The sequence below is a fragment of the Varanus komodoensis genome, unplaced genomic scaffold, assembly GCF_004798865.1.
Source record: "Varanus komodoensis strain SLA01 unplaced genomic scaffold, ASM479886v1 scaffold80, whole genome shotgun sequence".
Classification (NCBI taxonomy): Eukaryota; Metazoa; Chordata; class Lepidosauria; order Squamata; family Varanidae; genus Varanus; species Varanus komodoensis.
In genome coordinates, this window is record NW_025336482.1 from 1,548,954 (window position 1) to 1,570,617 (window position 21,664).

At 50.6% G+C, this 21,664-nt stretch overlaps 1 protein-coding gene across 1 annotated transcript in view; it reads right to left on the bottom strand.

Annotated features, from left to right (window-relative positions):
* Positions 1–774: 774 nt before the first annotated feature.
* The window catches only part of EFNA2 (ephrin A2), a 152,699-nt gene continuing 131,809 nt past the window's right edge, over positions 775–21,664 (bottom strand). The window contains exons 3-4 of the mRNA XM_044456014.1: positions 9,948–10,013; positions 775–896 (exon numbers count right to left, since the gene is read on the bottom strand). Of these exons, the coding sequence (XP_044311949.1) occupies positions 775–896; positions 9,948–10,013 (188 nt within the window). The remainder of the gene's footprint in view (positions 897–9,947; positions 10,014–21,664) is intronic.

Below are 21,664 nucleotides of genomic sequence, written 5' to 3' on the forward strand. Positions count from 1 at the left end.
TTCCAGAAGTAAAGAAATATGATTTGGTCATCACGGGTAATGCATCCCCCCCCCCTCCATCAAGGAGTTTCAAGATAACGCAGCTGATGAAAGTGCCAGTGGCGGGGTGCGGCGGCAGGTCTAAATGAGGCACGGAGGAGAACAGCCCCCCCCCCTCTCCCCCGGCCACTGTCTTTCTGAGTCCTCATTTCAGAAAAAAGCACCGAGTACAAGACAATCAAAACATATGCTGGAAAAGTGGAAAGTAAAGAAACCACGAGTATATTTGGTCTAGGAACATCAAAAAGTAAAACCCCACTGATGTGGGGGAAGGGAAGAAAAAACCCCAGTGGTGTGTGGGTGGACATGTCATTCTGGGGCCAAGTGAAGAAGGTCCCCGGAGTGTCCCGAAAGCCTGGAACCAGCTCGGCCGTCCCAAGAAAAGTCCCCACGGCACCCGTGCCCCACATTTTTGGCCAGCTGCAACGGTGTGTCTTTGTTTTCCCAAGCAAAAGGGGAGCCGAGCTCAGAAATTCCTTTGCCTGCCTGCCTGTGCCCCCGTTTTACGTTGGTTTGCAGCTGAGTCCGCAGTTCAGAGTTCACGTTAACTTCCCCCTCCCCCCAAAAGCTGGACAGGTTCTTGTTTTAATTGTGTGGACAATCCAGCAAGAAAGTGTCCTTTTGGCTCTGCAGCGCACCCATGTGCTCTGCTGTCTCCCCCCGTCTTTCCCCACCCCACATTTCCCAGCAGCTGCTGAAAGACACTTGGCTTGGTCTTCGGTCATCACACTGGGGCTAGGATGTTAGAATAGTCCAAAAGACGGGGACCACCACAAAGAAGGATTCGGGGACCGTGAAGCTGCGGCAAGAATTATTGCTGGTGAATATCGGTTCGGGAGATTCGTAGAGGGAATCGTCTGGTGGAGACAAAGAAGGGAGGAAGAGAGAGAGAGAGAGGAAACGTTTTTCAAACCCTGTGAAGAGTCAAAGCAAAGATCTGCAAACATGGGTGCTGACCCTCGGGCCTGCCAAATTTGGAACTCTTCGGCTCCCCAGACGGGAGCTCCCCATGCTCCCTTCCGTTGGCTTCACCCCCTTTCCTCCAGCCACCAACTTTTGGGGGTTTCTCAGCTGTTCTGCCCTATCCTAAAACACTGAATCGCCTCTCTAAAGCTTAAGCACGCAGGAAATGATTTACCAGAAATCATTATGCTGGCAGGTGGGTGCTTGGGCATGCGGCCCTCGGGCTGAGAGGGGTTCCACATCCCCGCTCTAGCCCCACGCAATGGGGGGTTTGCATCGAGCCGTGGTGGGGAAGGACCACGTGCACCATCAACAGAGTGGCAGGAAGCCCCTAAGCATCAGCCCCGTTTCTCTGTGCAGAGCAGCTCTCTGGGGGCTGCCTCCTCTTCCACTCAGGTTACGGGTTCAAGCACAAAGGACCAAAAGAAGAGCTCCTTTTGCCTGTGTCAGTGCACATGACTCCAAAACCTCTCTCTCTCTCTGGCTTTAAGGAAGAACGTCTCCAAAAGACACATGCCCTTGTCAAAAGGAATGCAGGATAAGGGGAGAGAAGGTAAACCGCAGCAAAACCTCAGGTGGAAAGGTTCGGGGGGGGGGGCAGCAGGAAGGGATGCACGTCTGGCCAAATGCTGGCTCATCGCTTGTGATTTTGGCAAGTGCCCACAGATGGAAGGCAGGGTGGGCCGTGCCCCTCCTCCAGAGACTGGGGGCTCAGCCCTGGAGGGTCACCCCCAACACAGCCTTCACCTGTCTCTGTATGAAGTGGTGATGTGGTACAGTGGTTACAGCAACTGGCTAGGATGGGGTGGGCCTAAGTTCTAACACTGCTGAACCGTGCGGCTCTACGCTTGGGAAAGTTCATCCTTGGCTTTTTCTCGCAGCCTAGCCTACCTCACAGGGATGCAGAGAGGGTGAAAGAGGTGGGAGAGCACCACACAAGCTGCCTTGAACGGAGAGGAGGAAAGACAGGCTACAAATGCGGTACTGCCGTTCTGGGCCTTCGAGCTGTCCCTGACGTACGGTGTAAATGGAAGCCCCCCCCAAATGCCCCCCTCACGGCTGCCCTGCACAAGCTCCTCTTTCAACCTGCGTCCATCCCCTAAGTGGCCTTCCGGGTTGTCTTCTGCCTTGGTTTCCGCCCGCATGACGGTCTCCTCCAGGGAGTCAGGCCTTCTCAGGATGCGTCCAAAGCAGGACAGCCCAAGTTTGGTCCTTTTGCTTCTAGAGGAAGCTCTGCGCTCCAGCTTGATCTGCTCCAGGACTTCCTTGCTTGTCTTTCTGTCCTTCCAGGGTATCTGCAAAGTTCTCCTTCAGCACCAGGCTGCAAACAGATCCATGTTCCCCTGCCTGCTTTCCTCACTGTCCAGCTTTCAGACCCCCACAAAGTGATCGGGAATACGAGAATGTGGGTGATCTTGGCTGGGATGAATCTAACGTGCAAAAGGAAGGGGAAGGGGAGGGGAGAGACGGGAGACAGAGACCACGACACGTGGCCTCCTAGAAAGCACGCTCCCTAGACCCCTTCCTTGCGGGTTGGAACCCACCAGCTAGTCTTGCAACTCGACATCCCAAGAGGCTGGGAGCATCAAGGCCGGGCCGCCTCCTCCTCCACGTCCTCCTGACCCCCAAGGTGCAGGGAAGGTGCTGCTGCAAAGGTGAAGCACAGGCGCAACTCCAGGGACACTCAGGTCCAAGTCTGTGCCCAACCCCTGATGCTGAAGAGGCTGAAGTTGACCGGTTCTATGAAGGCCTACAGCACCTTCTGGAATTAACTCCAAAAATGGTGTCCTCATCATCATGGGCGAGTGGAATGCTAAAGCAGGAAGCCAAAAGATAACCAGGATAACAGGCAAGTTTGGCCTTGGAGTACAAAATGAAGCAGGGCACAGGCTGGTAGAATTTTGTCAAGAGAAGACACTGGTCATAGCAAACACTCGTTTCCAGCAATACAAGAGACGACTCTACACATGGACATCACCAGACGGTCAACACAGAAATCAGAGTGACCATGTGCTCTGCAGCCAGAGGTGGAGAAGCTCTATACAGTCAGTAAAAACTAGACCAGGAGCTGACTGTGGCTCAGATCATGAGCTTCTGGTTGCAAAATGTAGGCTTAAATTGAAGAAAGTAGGGAAAAGCACTAGGCCACTCAGGTATGACCTAAATCATATCCCTGCTGAATATACAGTTGAGGTGACAAATAGATTTAAGGAATTAGATCTGATAGACAGAGTGCCTGAAGAACTATGGATGGAGGTTCACAACACTGTACAAGAGGTAGCAACCAAAACCATCCCAAAGAAAAAGAAATGCAAGAAAGCAAAATGGCTGTCTGAGGAAGCTTTACAAATAGCTGAGGAAAGAAGGGAAGCGAAAGGCAAGGGAGAAAAGGAAAGACACACCCAATTGAATGCAGAATTCCAGAGAATAGCTAGAAGAGATAAGAATGCCTTCTTAAATGAACAGTGCAAAGAAATAGAAGAAAACAAAAGAACAGGGAGGACCAGAGATCTCTTCAAGAAAATTGGAGATATGAAGGGAAAGTTTCATGCAAAGATGGGCATGATAAAGGACCAAAATGGCAGGGACCTAACAGAGGCAGATGAAATTAAGAAAAGGTGGCAAGATTACAGAGAAGAGCTATACAAGAAAGAGCTCAACGTCCCTGAGAACCACGATGGGGTGGTCACTGACCTCAAGCCAGACATCCTGGAAGGTGAAGTCAAATGGGCCTTAGGAAGTCTGAGCAACAACAAAGCTAGTGGAGGCGACAGTATTCCAGCTGAGCTATTAAAAATCCTAAAAGACGATGCAGTAAAAGTGCTACATTCAATATGCCAGCAAATTTGGAAGACTCAATAGTGGCCACAGGATTGGAAAAGGTCCGTTTACATTCCAATCCCAAAGAAGGGCCATGCCAAAGAACGTTCAAAGTACCGCAACATTGCACTCATTTCACATGCTGGCAAAGTGGTGCTCAAAACCCTACAAGCTGGGCTCCAGCAGTATGTGGACAGAAAACTACCAGAAGTACAGGCAGGGTTTCGAAGAGGGAGAGGAACTAGAGGTCAAATTGCCAACATACGCCTGGATCATGGAGAAAGCTAGGGAGTTCCAGAAAAGCATCTACTTCTGCTTCACTGACTATGGTAAAGTCTTTGATTGTGTGGATCTTTATATATCGTGGCAAGTTCTTAAATAGATGGGAGTACCAGACCATCTTATTTGTCTCTTGAGAAACCTATATGCAGGTCAAGAAGCAACAGTGAGAACTGGACACGGAACCACTGATTGGTTCAAAATTGAGAAAGGAGTTTGGCAAGGCTGTATACTGTCGCCCTGCCTATTTAACTTACATGCAGAGCACATCATGAGAAAGGCGGGGCTAGATGAATCACCAGTTGGAATTAAGAGAAATATCCACAACCTCAGATATGCAGATGATACCACTCTCATGGCAGAAAGTGAAGAGGAACTAAAGAGCCTCTTGATGCGGGTGAAGGAGGAGAGTGCAAAAGTTGGCTTGAAACTCAGCATTAAGAAAACTAAGATCATGGCATCCGGTCCTCTCACTTCCTGGCAGATAGATGGGGAAGAAATGGAGGCAGTGACAGATTTTATTTTCCTGGGCTCCAAGATCACCACAGATGGTGACTGCAGCCAAGAAATTAAAAGACGCTTGCTCCTGGGGAGGAAAGCTATGGCAAATCTAGACAGCATACTAAAAAGCAGAGACATCACCCTGCCAACAAAAGTGCGTATAGTCAAGGCGATGGTTTTCCCAGTTGCAATGTATGGATGTGAGAGTTGGACCATAAGGAAGACTGAGCGCAAAAGGATTGAGGCCTTCGAATTGTGGTGCTGGAGGAGACTCCTGCGATTCCCTTGGACCGCAAGGCGATCAAACCGGTCAGTCCTAGAGGAGATCAACCCTGACTGCTCTTTAGAAGAACAGATCCTGAAGATGAAACTCAAATGCTTTGGCCACCTAATGAGATGGAAGGACTCCCTGGAGAAGACCCTGATGCTGGGAAGGATTGAAGGCCAAAAAGAAGGGAACGGCAGAGGATGAGGTGGCTGGATGGGGTCACTGGGACGGTGGGTGTGAGCTTGGGTAGACTCCGGGGGATGGTGGAGGACAGGAAGGCCTGGAGGAGTGTTGTCCATGGGGTCGCGATGGGTCGGACGCATCTGTGCAAGTAACTACCTCCTCCTCTCCTAGGCCACCTGCAGCTGTTTTCCTTTGGATCAGTGCCCCACCCCCTCCATTAAAGCCATCTTCAGAGCCCAGGACAGAAGTCGCAGAAGCAGACTGTGTTTCTTCCGTCACCTGGGGTTCCCCCAGCAGGCTTGTGCACTTCCCGTGCGACTGCGTGATGCACAGAGAGGTCGCACCGGGGGAGCCACTCGCTGCTGGCTCCCAGCCCCAGCTGCTCCCAGACAGGGCTTGGTTTCAAAGCACGCAAGAGGTCTTTTGCAAGATGGAACGAAGCCAGGCAGGAGTGCTGCCAACCTCTTTGGCTGCCAGCGACATGTCCGGGGACCTGGCAGGGTCGTGGCTGTGGTGGAGTTCTTCGTGTGCTTGGGTGGCACGCTACTGCAGAGGTCAAAATGGCATGGACTCAGAGAAATCCCCTAATTCCACTTCCAAAAGGCCCCCTGATCAGCCAGTGATGCGGAAGCGCCTCCGAGGGAATCCGCAAAATTACAATGAAAGACATTTTAACGCCATTCCCTCAGCTCAGCACCTCTTAATTTTATTACTGGATTAAGGGCGGTTTTGTTGGAAGCACCGCCAGGGAGACGGGGAGAAGAGAGAGAGAAGACTCAGCGATGCCATGCTGAGATGCAAATGTCTGGAAATTGTGTTGTTAGTCAAGAGGACATGGCTAGTACTAGGGGACGCAGGAACACGGCTACAAATGCAGCAGCAGTCCCCTGCCTTCGTGCGGTGGCCATTTAGCACTTCTAGGGTGACCCGAAACGAGTGTTTCTGCTCTTTCCAGGGCTCCCTTTAGGAAGGGCTAAATCTCTGGTGGGCAAGGTGGGAGCAGAATTGTGTGGCGGGAGGGGAGGTGGTGGGTAAGAGAGAATCACAGAGAGGGAGCTTGTTGTGAATCTACTTCTGAATCAGTATTCCTGACTCCCCTTCATGGATCACTGCCTTGTCGTGGTGAAGGGGCTTGTGTAGCTCAATGAAGCGATGAGCTATGCTGTGCGGGGGCACCCAAGACGGACAGGCCATAGCAGGGAGCTCTGGCCAAAGGTGACCCCCTGGAGAAGGAAATGGCCGCCCACTCCAGGACCCTTGCCATGAAAACCCCACGGACAGTGCCAAAAGGCAAAATTGCACAGTATGGCTGTGAGAGCTGGACCACAAGGCTGAGCACTGGAGAATTGAGGCCTTTGAATTGTGGTGCTGGAGGAGACTCTGCAAGTCCCTTGGACCGCAAGGCGATCAAACCGGTAAGTCCTGGAGGAGATCAACCCCAACTGCTCTTCAGAAGGCCAGATGCTGAAGATGAAGCTCAAATGCTTTGGCCACCTGATGAGATGGTAGGACTCCCTGGAGAAGAGCCTGATGCTGGGAAGGATTGAGGGCAAGAGAAGAAGGGGGCAGCAGAGGATGAGGTGGCTGGATGGAGTCACTGAAGCAGTCAGTGTGAGCTTGAGAGGACTCCAGGGGATGGTGGAGGACAGGAAGTCCTGAAGGAGTGTTGCCCATGGGGTCATGATGGGTCGAGCACGACTTTGTGACAAACAACACCAATGTATGGCTGTGAGAGCTGGACCATAAGGAAGGCTGAGTGCCGAAGAATCGAGGCCTTTGAATTGCGGTGCTGGAGGAGACCCTATGAGTCCCTTGGACCGCAAGGCGATCAAACCGGTCAGTCCTAGAGGAGATCAACCCTGACTGCTCTTTAGAAGGCCAGATCCTGAAGATGAAGCTCAGATACTTTGGCCACCTAATGAGAAGGAGGGACTCCCTGGAGAAGAGCCTGATGCTGGGAAGGACTGAAGGCCAAAAAGAAGGGGACGGCAGAGGATGAGGGGGCTGGATGGGGTCCCAGGGGCAGTGGGTGTGGGCTTGGGTGGACTCCGGGGGATGGTGGAGGACAGGAGGGCCTGAAGGAGTGTTGCCCATGGGGTCGTGATGGGTCGGACACGACTTTGTGACGAACAACACCAATGTATGGCTGTGAGAGCTGGACCACAAGGCAGGCTGAGTGCCGAAGGATTGAGGCCTTTGGATTGTGGTGCTGGAGGAGACTCTGCGAGTCCCCTGGACCGCAAGGCGATCCAACCGGTCAGTCCTAGAGGAGATCAACCCTGACTGCTCTTTAGAAGGCCACATCCTGAAGATGAAACTCAAATCCTTTGACCACCTAATGAGAAGGAAGGACCCCCTGGAAAAGACCCTGATGCTGGGAATGACTGATGGCAAAAGAAGAAGGGGACGGCAGAGGATGAGGTGGCTGGATGGGGTCACTGAGGCAGTGGGTGTGAGCTTAAGTGGACTCCGGGGATGGTGGAGGGCAGGAAGGCCTGGAGGAGTGTTGTCCATGGGTCGCAATGGGTCGAGCACAACTTCGCGACTAACGACAACAACAACAAATTCCTGACTCAGGCTGGCAACCGCGGCCTCCCAGGTTTTCAGGAATATGGAAGTTGAAGAATGCAACAGGCCACTGCCCCACTTCTGCCTCCTGCGTTCCTGTGCCCCACACTGGAGCCAATTCACTTGCATGAGAGTCAGACCACTCTGGGGGGTCCATCTGTAATTCAGGTGATGTTTTCTGCATTAAAGCAAAAAGCAGGCAAATCGGGAACTGGGTGCAAATCAAGCTGTATTCCCTTTCTACAGAAATGGGAAGCTGAAAACGATGTTCTAGCACGAGCTTTGCAAATCACATAAACCCAGCTTCTGCTTTGCACAGATTGTATGAATTTACACACACTGTGCAAGGAGCAGGGGTTTGTTCAAATTTCCTTGGCACGGGAACGAAACATGATTCTGCTGCAGCCCATCTGAAGAGACGGAAATCCGCAGGGTATAAGCAGCTACAACAAAAGCTCTCAGGCCACTTCTGATTATCCGATCGGAAGCAAGAGGGAAGTCTAAAATCAGGTTCCCAGTGCGAACGGCAGCAGATCGGGAGCTGGATTGGGAGCCTGCACATACTTGGAGGCCAATTTCTGCCTTAGCTGGCCCGCTCTCCAAGCCAGTGAGTCCTATTGGCCTTTAAGTTTGGGATGGCTCGTGGCAGGATCAGTCCACAGCCAAGCAATGCCTTTTCTGCAGACTGCTTGGATTCACCCTTTGCAGCCATCTTTGGGCACAGCATCTCTCCCCCGCTGCACAAGACAGAGAGGGGTCTTAGAGCCCCCCCACACACATTTTCGCTCATCCTGCCAGCTTCTGTAAGCATCCCCTTCCCACTTTGGCCCCAAGAAAGTGGGCGGAATCGGCCGCTCCAACGGTGTCCCGGGCTCTCAGTGAGAAGTAGCTCGGAGGGAGCCGAGTGCCCAGAGCAACCAACTTATGATCCAGTGAGGGAACTGAGTCCAGGGTGGGCACGTCTAGACAGGGAAAAAAAGCCCTTCAAGTTGCGGCAAGATGAGTCTTTGAGGGGAACCTGCCTCTCCAACTTGGTGGGGAGGTCAAACCTACACACCGGTTTGCTCAGGTAGAAGGAATCGACAGAAGCCTTGTGTGAGGGCAAAGCCGCCATCCCCCTGGATACAATCCATAATACTTACTAAACTCGGAACAAAACAACCCCATGTTTTTAAACAAAAAGAAAGCACCCCCTCCCCACAATTAAAAAAAAAGAACTTTGTTCATTCAGGGTTCTGTCTTCTTTGAAAGCCAGCTAAAATCGCACGCACATACAACAGCAAAAGGAAAGAAAAAAGTCAGGCTCCCTTTTTGACTCTGACATTTCTAGCTCCTAACACACTCCTTAGGAAGAGCTGTGGCCAAACACTTAATTACCGGTTAACAGGAGGAAAAAATAATTAATTTCTGTTTTCTTTTTCTTGTTTCCCCCTGCAGCTGTGCCATTTGATTCTAAGAAAATAGCCCCTGTACAGAAGGAGCGTTGGCTCTTTTCTCCCTCCGTCAAAACAAAACCAGCCAGGAATTTACTCTGTAGGCTAATTTATGAGGCATCAATCTAGATTTCTTCCCCTCGCTTATTTCTTCTTAAAAAACAAAGTAGAACCAAATGTAATTTATTGGAAATTTGCGTACCACCTGGGCACCTTCCACTTAATCCAAAAATTAAAAATAAAAATCAAGCACAGCCAAGAAACAAAAGGTTAACGCTTCCTGAAAAGGTCAGGGGTGCATTTGAGCCTCAAAGGTGTTCCACTCATTTGCTATCAGGAGCATTCTGCAAAAGCGGGGCTTATTCTATTTTAAAACTTAAGCATTATGAACATGCAGCTCTTTGTGAAAGATTTGGAATCCATCACCGTATTTGCTTTAATAGCAAACATAGGTGGTTTAGTGCCAATCATTCTGAGAGCAAAACTGGCTAGCCAAAACTACGGGTGAGATTTCTCTATCTGAAGGAGGGCTGCAAACTACATTAGCTACATAAATCAGTGAAATGAAAAATTGAAAGCATAATATACTCAGCAAGACCATGGTCCACAGTGAACCTCTAGAACCTTCCAGGGGCAGTGGTGAAAGAGCGTGGAAAAGACCACTGGAAGTGGGGCATCATTCAGCCAATATTCCCTTGCCACTTTTGCTACTCATTGGCTGCTGGTAAAGCAAGATTTTCAAGCTGCATCTGGTGTCAGAAGGAGGCCTCGGGGCACCAGTTGCTGGGGAACATGGGTGCTGCAGTCCTCCTGGCCTGCAGAGCACCTGCATGGGATCCTCTGAAATAACCACAAGCTCGCCAAATGCCTTTTTGGGCATTCATGTTACTTACTTGTTGGTCGAACATAAACTTTCAATTTTAAGCAGGGCTGGTCAACCAAGTTAGGTGGCGTTGCCGCTGGAAAAGAAAGCAAAGATGTGGGGTAGGGTGAGGAAGAAAGAGAGAGCAGCGTTAGAGAAGAGCATAGTCTTTCCACACTCGGCTTGCATTTCACACAATTGCACCGTGTAAGGGGATGGGCCACTGGTAGTCTAAATTCTTCTGCAAAACCCATTAGTATTATCATTATAGGGAGTTATTACTGATGGTTGAGAAATACCTCTTTCAAGTTTTGCAGCCCCACATGACTCCATCTTCTCTTCCCACAAAGCAAGACCTGTCCTCTTAAGCATGGCCCTTGGGTTTGGTTTTAACTTCCAAAAGTCTCTATGAGCAATCTGGCCCCCGTGTTTGGTCCCGTTGCCTCATTCACATCTTTCCCCCTCCTCTGCATCAGAGCTTGTCAGATCTTCTTTTCTCCTTACTAAAACTCCTAAATCTATCACAAAAAGCCAGAGGGAGTTCGCAACAGATCAGCTGCCCCACTGAAGGAAGAAAAAGCTGGAGTTTGAAATAGATGAATTGGTCCATTTGGTTTCTCTCAGTTCCTCCTTTTTCTACAGCTTAAGTCCAAGCCATCCTGAACTTTCAGACTGTCTCCACTGGTAAATTTGGCTCACTCCAAACTTTCAGGATTGTAAAATAAACTGCCTGAATGGAATGTCATGGACATTTTGAACCCTTTTCTCTCAATGCATGCACTGCTGCTTTTAAAAGATTCACACATTTCTGCCAGCCGTTTCCCAATTCTAAGTCCTGTTTTCTCCATTGTGTGCTTTCACTTGGCAGTCTCCAATGCAAACATTGAAAATGAAACTTCTGCAGAATCACCGGGTTCAGTTTTGCAGGGAAGTTCGGCGGTGTGAAACTGGCTCAGTTCACACTGAAACGTCAGCTGTGCGTATGATTGCTTGGAGATGATTTTCCAGTCGTGCTTCAGGTAGAGACCAGCCGAATGCATCAGAAAGAGAATCCAAGGCCGACTGCATGTAGTAATTAATGGCAGGCAAATTGCAGCAGGGGTGCACCTCTTGTCTGGCCCTTTGTCACACCAGCCCCGATTGCCGTTTGACCCACCAATGTCCCCAGACCCTCTTAAGAAGCTTAGAGGAATCGCAGATGCCGCCCCACAGTTTCTGTTTCTTCCAGACTCCATCTTTGATCAGTCCCTGACATGGATGTCAAAAGTTGTCTGACCCCCATGCAGGATGCTTTCTCCGTCCCGGACATCTTTGGAGACATTCGGACTTCCCGCAAGAAACACCTGCCAACTCCTGTGACACGCCCTGAATGCCTTCTCCTCAGACGTGAGGCGACAGAATAAAGGCTCACTTTGATCGCGGGAGTAAAAAGTTTGTAATTAAAAGTGAGGGTGGGTGGGAATGATCCGGGGTGTGAAATCGCCTGGATTAGGGATGGACAGTTTGACTGAGAAAAGGGGCCAAAAAAAAAAAAAAAAAAAGTTTGGAGAGGGGAAGGGGGAACGAGGGGGGGCATTTGACAGCACGGATTTCTACCCTGCTCCGAAACGGATCGGATCTGACAGCCCGATTCTTGGCAGGCGAGGGGATATCCTGTTTTAAGAAAAGGAGAGCGCTTCCTATCCATGCAAGATGAATGTTAATGCCACATCCAAACACCGATTAATGCCGATTTTCCTCCGGGGGCCTGTGGATCCAAATCACCCCCTCCCGTAATTCACCCTCTTCAGCCACTGTGCAGCTCAAGAATGGATAAACCAAAAGGATAGTAAGAAAGAATTTTAAAAGGAATGCCCCCTTCCCCACCCCAGATTCCCTTTGTTGGTTGGAGCAAGTTTTTCTCACTTTGCATGTGCCCTCCAGATGTCGAGGGATCCAGATGTTTAGGATTTATTCACACTGCATATGTTTTAATCTGTTTCTCATTCCCGCTTTTTCGTGCATTTCTGGTAGATCCCACCCACCCAATTTCCCAGAGGGGTAAGAAACTCAGAGCACAGAGACAAACCTTTAAAGGGTTCCTTCTCTTGTGCATCCTGGAAATCAACTCTTTTGCAAACCCCTTTCGGTTACAAAAGGACAAGGTTTGCAGGCAACAGAGGGGAAAGAGGAGAGATCATACTGACGCGATTCTCCTACTCTGGATCTTTTTCAAAATGTGTAACTAGTCCTTCTGCCGTGCAAACATATGTCAAAGGAGAATTCACTAACAATACCTCGCGTGTTTATGCACAGCCAAACTAGGTTGTGTAAGAATTTTTCCTTTTTTCTGACCCATGTTTTCTTGTTATCAAAGGATCCTTCGGCTGCAAATGCATTCCTTCAACCGCATTCGTTCTGTTATTCATTTATTCCATTTTTTTTCATCTCTATGTGCGCTTGTCTGCTTGTGTGCTTTTGCTGGCCACTTGTTCTCTCAACAGCTGCCTCCTATTGTCTGCCTTTATTTTCCCAGAATGCTGTTGCACCAACCCTGGGCATTCTGGGATTTGGGGGCCAGCTGGTGTCCCAGCCTCCATCCCTTTGCGGCAGGCTCCACTTCCTCTTCAAACACTCCAAACAAAAGGAGGCATCGTCCAAGGCATCTGGGAAAACAATGGTGTCCACGAAGAACCAGCTTCTAGGAGAATATATACTCCTGCTGGAGAAGGTAAATTCTGATCCCGGAACAGTTTGGTGGAATCCCACTAAGCGCCCCATGGAGAGCCGTACCTCACTCTGGCCAGCACTGCTGAAGTTCACCAAAAGCTTCTTGTGTTATGATACTGGAGAATGCTCCAGCTTTGAACCAGCGTCTCCACACGGGCCGCCTCCTCGTCTGCCACTCCCTACCAAGGGTCAGGGTACAGCCCAGGTTTCACAAGCCTTGGTGGATTTCACGGTGAGGTTTCCCAGGCTGCCCCCATTCCGGTAGGCCCAGAAAGGATGCAAGTGAAGTAGGCCATGGATGACAGTTCTCCTTGCTCAGCACCCCCGTTTCCGCGAAGTGCCCCATCATCTCTGGTGAACGTGGAACACCATGGGTTCTTGGCTTGGATGTACATGGGCTGGAAGTCACAGACTTTGCTGGCTACTTGCTTGCTTGCTAGTTGTGAAGTTGTGCCTGACCCATCGCGACCCCATGGACAACCTTCCTCCAGGCCTTCCTGTCCTCCACCATCCCCGGAGTCCACCCAAGCTCAGGCCGCCTGCTTCAGTGACCCCATCCAGCCACCTCATCCTCTGCCGCCCCCTTCTTCTTTTGCCCTCAATTGTTCCCAGCATCAGGCTCTTCTCCAGGGAGTCCTTCCTTCTCTTTGTCGGTTTTTACACTTTTTAGTGTATATGCATTATGGGGGGCGGCATTCTAAGCTCCCCCCCTCCACATATTCCAGCATGGAATGCCAGGAACTGGGCCAATGGAGAGTCATCTGTGAAAACGGTGAGCAAAAACGAAATCCTCACGCATCTCGGTGTGTCTGTCAGAGGAGAGGAGATTTTAGCCAAGGTGTTTTCTGTGGCACACTGCTGAGGGTTGCGCTGTTCAATATATTCAAAATGGTAGGATGCTGAGGCCCCTCTTCGCGCACTCAGAGGCCACTGGCTGGGGCGGGGAGCTCTGGGCAAAAGTTTTCCTTGCTGGAGGGCTCCCGTTCCATACTGGAGAACTGGCATGTGCGGTGCTCATGTGCCTCCCGGCGCAACAAGACGAGGCGAGCCATGGCAGCTGCTCTCGGGGCATTTCAAAATCGTTCCCAGTGGCTTGCTGAGATATTGAGAGGCAACAATATGAGGGCTCCGTCTGAGTTCCCTCTCGCAGCTCCCCTTTCCTTCCCGTCCTTTCTTACCCACCTCCCTCTCCCAGGGAGAGAGGCGCCATTGTCTCGGGACAAGAAAGCAGACAATGCCACCATGAGGCGGCCTTTCTTCACGGCCAAAGGGTGCTTCTCAAAGAGGCCCGCAGACAAGGGAGCAAACCCTCATTTGCATAGTCACGCCCTCTTCATCTGCATCTCTCCCCGCAGATCCGTTTCCCAGAGCCGTACGAAAGTGTGGATGAAACCGGCCTTTAGAATTAGCACCCTGAAAGCTCTACCCCGCATTGCAAAGTGGAGTGTTTCTCTTCAGGTTTGCATTGCCGGTTCCAAAAATACCCAAGCCTGAGAAATTTCTCACTGGAGGACTTTCGGCCCCTCGCCACCCTGCAAGCACCACATGGCCCATGCAGAACTTTTTTTTTTTAAAGGGGGGCTTCGGCTTTGGCCGATTTTCTGAAAAAGGCTGCCATTGGCCGATTTTCTGAAAAAGATGCCAGGGATGCTCGCATGAAGTTTGTGCAATCAGTGTGTGCAACCGGGACCAGGGTTTGGCCACAGCAGCCCCCGCAAGACCGGCGGAACGTCATGCATATTTTTCTGCCTCTAAAAGGAAAAAAGAGGAAGAAAACCACACAGTGTGTCAGACACCAGCAACCTGTGGGGCTCCGCCAGGCGAGTCTGCTGGACTTTGATCACCAACCGCAGATTCCCTACTGCCTCCACAAGATGCCATGTTCCCTCCCGTGCGCATCCCACAGTCCCCAGCATCCTCAGTGGGGTTCAGACTCAGGGGTCCTAAAGACAGCTTGGAAGACCCCACAACACAAGAAATGTGGCCGGTGCCTTCCCTGTCCTGCGTGTGCTGCTGCTTTGGCTCCATGACACAAACCGAGAAATCGAGCGACCTTGTGGCTCTGCTGGATGGATCCATGTTTGGCCTGGGGTGTGTGGGCTGGGCCAGGTCGGGAAACTCTGCCTGGGCACCAGGAGAAATGACACAAAGGCAGATATGCCATTGCTTTTTTGGAAGAGTGCAATCAGACGCAGGTGCTCAGGAAAACTTCAAAGCGCTCCTGCCGCACAAGCCAGCTGGCTTTGCACCCACCAAGCCCAATTCCGGTGCCCAACCGGATGCGGCGTCCCCTTCCCGTCAGGCTGCAAAGCTCGAGTTGCTGGTTCAAAGGGTGCGTTTGCCAGGCATCTTCTTAATCTTCCCTCATAAGTGTTGGGACGAATGGATTTCTTGCAGCCTGTTCCTTTACTGCTGGGCCAGGGAACGTCCCCGCTTCCAGATGCATCACACTCACACATCGGCCCACTGAGCTCTGGATTGTCCTCCCCAGGGTGAGGGGATCCTTCTCCATCAGGAGCCGAACGTGGGTGGCATATGGGACCATCCCTTCTCTCTCTCTCTCTCTCTCTCTCTCTCTCTCTCTCTCTCTCTCTCTCTCTCTCGCTGCCTCCGCCTCCCCTTCCCACAGACCCTCCTGCCTCTCTTCCACATCCCTGCCGCCACCTTTGCTTCTTCCCTTTTCCTGCACCCCCTTTTCCTGCCTCCCTGTTCGTCCATCCATCCCTGCTTCCCTCTTTTCTCCCCGCATCTCTGCCACTCCAGCTTGCTCAAGTTCTCTCTCTCGGCTTCCCGGTATTCTTGGCCTCTCTTTCATGCTCTGCTTCACCTATTCTCTCCTCTCTTTCTCTCTGCTCCTCCATTCCCTCCCTTTCCAGCACCCCGTCCCTCCTGTCCCCTTCTTTCTCCCTGCTTGCCAATCTCTCTCTCGCTCTCAACTCCCCCGTTCTATCCCTCTTTCGGCCACCCCTCTCCCTTTTGGACCCCCCCTTCCCTCTGTCTGTGCTTTTCTCTCCAGGGAGCCAGGCAAAAAGCCACAGGTCCAGACCTCTGCAACCTCTCCACCCGGGCGAGGGGAGACCCATGCCCGGGACCCCAGAACGTCGCTGCTGGCACTGGTTAGATGCACACTGGCGCTGCCCCTGCAGAAGGCACTTTACTGTGCCCCCACCCCAATTTGCCCCTGCCTCCCCCTTCCCTGGAGGGGAAGCGCGAGGTGCTGAAAAGCTGCAAGAACAAAAGACAGTGCAATGTTGCAGATGCAAACCTACATAGGCCTGAAAGAGGCTGCCTTCTAAGGGCACCCCGTGTGAAAAGAGGGGTGTCCAGTTGGGGAGGAGGGCCTGCCATTTCAGGGAAAACCTGCAAGCAGTTCAGGGGGACCAGGTGCCACATGGGTCCCCCAGACCCGCAAAGAAAAGCCAGTGTGATGTCACGGTGAAGAGCGCGGGAGTGGGACTCAGGCGATCCGGGTTCGAGTCCCCGCTCGGCCATGGAGCCAACTGGGTGGCTTTGGGCCAGTCACAGATGCTCAGTCCAACCCACCTCACAGGGTTGTTGTTGTGGGGAGAAGATGGAGGAGGAGAATGATGTAAGCTGCCTTGAGCCCTTTGCAGGAAAAAGGCAGGGTATAAATCGGGAAATAAATAAATAAATAAATAAAGCAAAGCTCTCCTTCCACGGTGGTGCAAAGGCCTCCCGGAGAGTCAAAAAGAAGGATCCAGTGCTCCAGTTCTAGCTGACCCACATCCCCAGTGGTGCCTTTCTGCAAAACCTAGAACAAGGAATGGTTCGCAGTCACAAGATTCCTGCACAGAGGAGAGGGTTGCGCTCAAGGAGACAATGATCTGATCCAGGGCTGAATCCACACAAACAAAGCCTCAGAAACTCCACTGCAAAGGAACTCCACTGAAAAGGAATCCGAAGCCAATCATGTGTGTAATCACATCAAGGTTGTGGTTTTGCCTGTTTGTGTTGGGCAGCATTTATCTGCACATCACATCGAGGGAGAAGGGCGGATACAAGCTGCCTGTTGCATCAAACTTTGCAAGCTTGGTTAAAACCAAATGGTGCAACCGTTCCCATTTCAGGCTGGGCCTGGGGCAGCCTGGATTTCGGTCTCCGTCGGAAACAGCTCTCCTGGGTGACGCTGGGCCTGTCTCACAGGGTTGAAGCTGTGAGCATGAAGAAGAGGTGAAAGCTGCTTTTGGTTCCTTGCAGAAAAACGGTGCTGGCATGACCATTAGGAAGGAAACCGTAAGTCAGTGGAACCATGGAGATCCCTAAAGCTTTCAGATCTACTTGGCCCCACCATCCTATAGGTTGGAACTGCCAAAGCTGGTGAACTACCTCCTTCCAAACTGTTTATGCTCTCTGTTAACTCTTCTCCTTCTCTCTGCACTGAAGCCCTGTATTTCTCGCCCCTTGATATGTCCAATTCTCTCCCCACATACTCTCTTTCTTTAGGTGAATGAGCTGTTCCCCCCCACACGCCTTTGGTACTTTCGCCTCCAGCTGAGAAATTTTAAATGCAATAGGCCTCATTTTAAATTGAAATCAAACCAGGGGGTTGGCAGGAATCCTTAAAAACCTCCGTGGCTGCCTTGATGATCAGTATTTTTGCTCCGTTTTGTCTAAAGATTATTTATCCACAGGGGAAAGGGCAGCCGGCCCGCTGTCTGAACAGGCCGGAGAGACGGGCATCAATTTTGCAAATTGTCATAGCTTTGTTTCAAGATCCAGTGCTCACGCTGGGTTCTGCGCTGCTTGCGAAGGCGGGGAGGAGAGAGAGCAAAACACGCACCCCTTCTTTTCAAGTCGTGATGCAGCGCAGCAAAATCGAGACAGGTACAACTTTCTTCTCCTCACGGGCAGGTCAAATCCATGCATGTATTGCAAGCTGCCTCAGGAGGCCTCGACAGTTACAGGCAGCCTATAAATGCATGTATAAATAAATCCACACCCTGCTTCTCCCCAGGAATGCTTTCTTTCAGACTGCCAGTTTCTATGTGTCTGTCCGTTCATCTGTTACCAAACCAAGCAACATGTCTGGTCCACCAGCCTCTCACCCGCCCTATGGAGTCTCCTTCCCCAAATAGCACGGAAATTTAACTACAAAACCTCCACCAACACCACAGCACTCCAGAGCATGTGCAGAGCTGCCTCTGAGTTGGGTCTCCCCATTTTTCGCTAAATCCGCCCAGGCTGCACCTACTGTTTCTTTGTTTGTGCTGGAGGAAATGGGCAGAAGAAATGTTACAGGGCAGCCTATTGGGGAGTTCTACAGTAGATTCAAATGCATTTGGATTTCTACGCATTTGGATTCCACAGCAGACTGGGTTTTCCCAAGCCAGTGGATCCCACGGACTTGCAGACTACTGTTTTTCACACTTTCAGAAAGATTTGTGTCAGTTTGCATATATACGAATGTGCAGTGGTGCCTGTGCGCATTTGCAGAAGAGAAAAAAATGCGTATTTATCCCTAAAGAAGCAAAAGGAACCCTCGGCTCCTGCTGAAGTCAGGCAAAGGAACAAAAGCGCCCACCGTTTGTCAAACGCAGATGCAACGGACGTGGCAACATAAGCTTCAGAACACACAAACGGAGCCGTGTGGGTCCCTTGGAGTCCTCTGCCCCGCATCCTCTCTGCTTCTGGTTCCTCAATTTCCAGCCATGGCTGGGATGGAGGAGGGATGTTGTCCTTGGGCATGCCCGGAAGAAAGCATGTGGCTGAGCACAGGCGATGTTTGCACAGTCACGGAGACATCCCAGGAGGATGCGAGGTGCTTTTCAGTAGCGTATCAGTGTCACCCAACCCTTGGCCGTTTGTGATTTTGGGGGAAATGGGGGCATTTCTCCTTCCTTGTGACTCCTCCTGGGAAACAAAAGAGTAGCCCTCAAATCAGGACCCCCAAAAACACGCAGAAAGGGTTGGCACCTGCTCACATTGGTCAATTTCCTGGTTCCCAGTGCGAAACACACTTTTGATGATGGGAGAGGAAGACCTTGGCACAAGACCTCCCATCTGTGCCGAGACAATTGCACAAGCGACAGGTCTGGGTGTGAGGCGCATGCTGGTTATCTCGGGCAGTGCTCATTTCCCTGGCCCTTGCCACAAAAGCCACATCAGACATCGCACGAGGCGTCTGGGATCCCATGTCTGGGATCCATCGTGCCTCAAGGCCGATGGAAGAATTAGCCTAGAACGTGGCCCATTTTCTGCCCTGATTCAAAATACTGGCCTCATCCACGCACCCATCCTGGAAGTCAAAGTCACCGGCAAACCCCAAAGTTCGTGCTTAACTTTGACCCAGAAGAGGGGGTGTACGAAGGTTCCCTCCTCCAGATGCCCGGAAGGTTAATACAATTCCAATTTGCAGGCTGCAGGAGGAGGTAACATTGCCACTTTCATGTCTGTTAAGTACGGCTTCCTCAAAGAGGCGTAATTTCTAATGTTCCACATGACATGAATTCTAACTGGTTTAGCCGTGATGAGCTTCACTATTTACTCCTGTGTAATCTCTCCCTAACGACATTAAAAGTGGGGAAGCGGGGCGGGGGAGAGTGTGGTAGTCGATGGACTTACTTGGCAAGTGACATTTTCCGCGGAGATGGGAGACAGAGAAAATGGTAATTTAATATAGATAAAAGGAACACATTTAAGAGGGTTGAAAAATAGATGCTTTAGAGCAGGAGAGAGGAGAAAATATTCAGAAAGATAAAGTCTGCCTCCGAGTTCCCAGACCAAGCGACGGGCCTCGCTGCCACAGAGTGCTTTGGGGTCGTGGATTTTAATTAATAGTGTTGTTATTATTTTAACATTTCTTTATTGATTGCAGGGGGAGAAGAAACCCGAAGAAGTTTCTGGTTCAATCGGCGCTTTCTGACAGCTTGGAAGCAGATGCTGTGATGTTAAGTTTTTTGCTTCTCAATGTTGACCTTGAAACTAACAACACGAGGGCCAAGCGATCCTTCGGTCAGTGTTTATGAGAACGATGGAAATGGGCCAGCACAAAACACTCAGACCTAATCATGAACCTACTCTGAAAGACCGTTGTGAAGGAAAGCACTTTGTGGGGCAGGCATGTGGGGCAGGCTCTGTTTAGGGTATAGGGTTGGCTCATATAGGGTTGGTTTTGCGTCCTTTCTTAACAGCTGCTCAGAACTGAGACATTTTAACAGCCGGCTTTGACTTCATCCCAGGGAAAAGTTATAGATGTACATATTTCTGCAGAAAATGTATGCATTTAACATAATTCCTATCATAAAGCAATGCCCAAATAGCATGTAGTAAAAAAGGAAAGAAATCGATTTAACAGTGGCATACAAATTCGAAAATATACAAAGTTCAGAACCACCTGATTGCAAAACAAGGAAACTATTCCTCAGGGGTGGGGGGGTCTCATATCCCCTAATCCTTCCTTTTCTTTTCTGCAGGTCAGATGAATGTTTCCTACAGAATTTGATGCTGCCATGGCTGCAAAGAAAACTAAGTAAGTAAAAAGCAGTGATTTTGAAAGTGACAAGGCAAGTCCGGAAGAAGAGTGGCTACAATTTTAAGGTTATATATACCATGGCAATCCCAGCAGCGGGGCAGAGTTGCGGCTTTTTGGTGCTGTGCACCTTTCATGCAGGTAAAGAGCATGATCTTTGGAAGAGGCTACTTTTCCCCAGGGACGAACAAATGAAAATGTGCTGCTTCCCAAGCGTTTGTCCTGAGCACACGCATCGTGACAAGTGCGGCTTTTCAAGGGTGCGTGGCGAAAAGGCTTCCCTCTTCCAAAGCCCGTTCTGACAAATGGGCATTTTGCCATCATGAATTTCAGGCTGACAGTTTGCCTACACATCTCACACGCATCCTGCCGGGGACAGGGATGCAATTCTGCAAGGCAAGCTGCTTGGACAGGTGAACCCTAAATGGCAGATTTTTCACCGCAAACCAGTGTAAATAATTGTTTTGTTAACAGATAACCTTCCGCTGGCAAAGCAGCTTTGGTGTGGGCTGGGAAGAAATTAAAGCTGGGCTACACTGGGGATGCACCGAGATGTGGAAATCTGGCAAATTTCAGCTCAACAGATTTCCGCCTGCTTCTCGTTGGAAGTGGGCCAAGCCAGGGCTTGTGCTGTTTGTTTTGCTTTTTGCAGACTTCCAGCCCCAAGATGGGCTGCAATTTGCTCACTTAAAAACAAACACCCAACACACAAAGCTGAGGAAATTTCAGAAATCTGCCCTGTTTGGCACAAACCGCACAGAAGCCACGAGCTTGGGGAGTGGCTGTGTTTGTAAACGTCATTAGAAATTTAGTGCAAACGGCAGTCTGTCTTAGTCACAAGGAGTCCACGAGCTGGTAGTGGACTTGGCTTGCACCATGGTAGTGTGGGGATAGTGAATTGTAGAGCCCAAGTCATGAGAATCGATCTGGGTTTCCCCATGCCCTGCTGGACTGTGTCATCTCAGGGGTGAAGGGTCACCCACCCACCCTCTCAAGAGGCTGTGAACAGGGAGCTCTCAGGGATGGGAAAGCCCCAGATTTATTCTCAAGTAGGATAGGGGAAATTCAGTGTAACTTCGAGTGTTCCTACTTTCAAAAGCTCCCTGTGGTCGTGCCCACGAAGAATCCTCAGTCCTTTTCCAGGCAGCTACTGGGGGCGAAGGAGGGGGGGCGGAGAGGATGATGGGGAAGGGAGACAAGGGGGTGCCTGAAAGAAGGGCCAGTGAGAGACGGAGAGCGAGAGCACAAGGTGTCAGGAAGAAGCTGTTAGAGAAAGAGAGAGAGATGGGCTATTGAAAAGAAAGAGGAATGAGGTGTCACGAACTGAAGGAGGGTGACGTAACGAAAGAGAGAAAGGAGGATAGGAAGAAAGAGATAGAAACTCTTGGCATAAGGCAGATTTCTCTGTTGCTATAAGACCCTGCGATTGTTCTGCTTGCTCGACAGCCCAAGTTCAAGCTGCAGCGTCTTCGGGGAGGGTGAGAAAAGGGCAAGTTCTGGAACTGTTGAAGGAAAGGGATGCGGAATGCCAACAAGGGGAAAAATGGGGA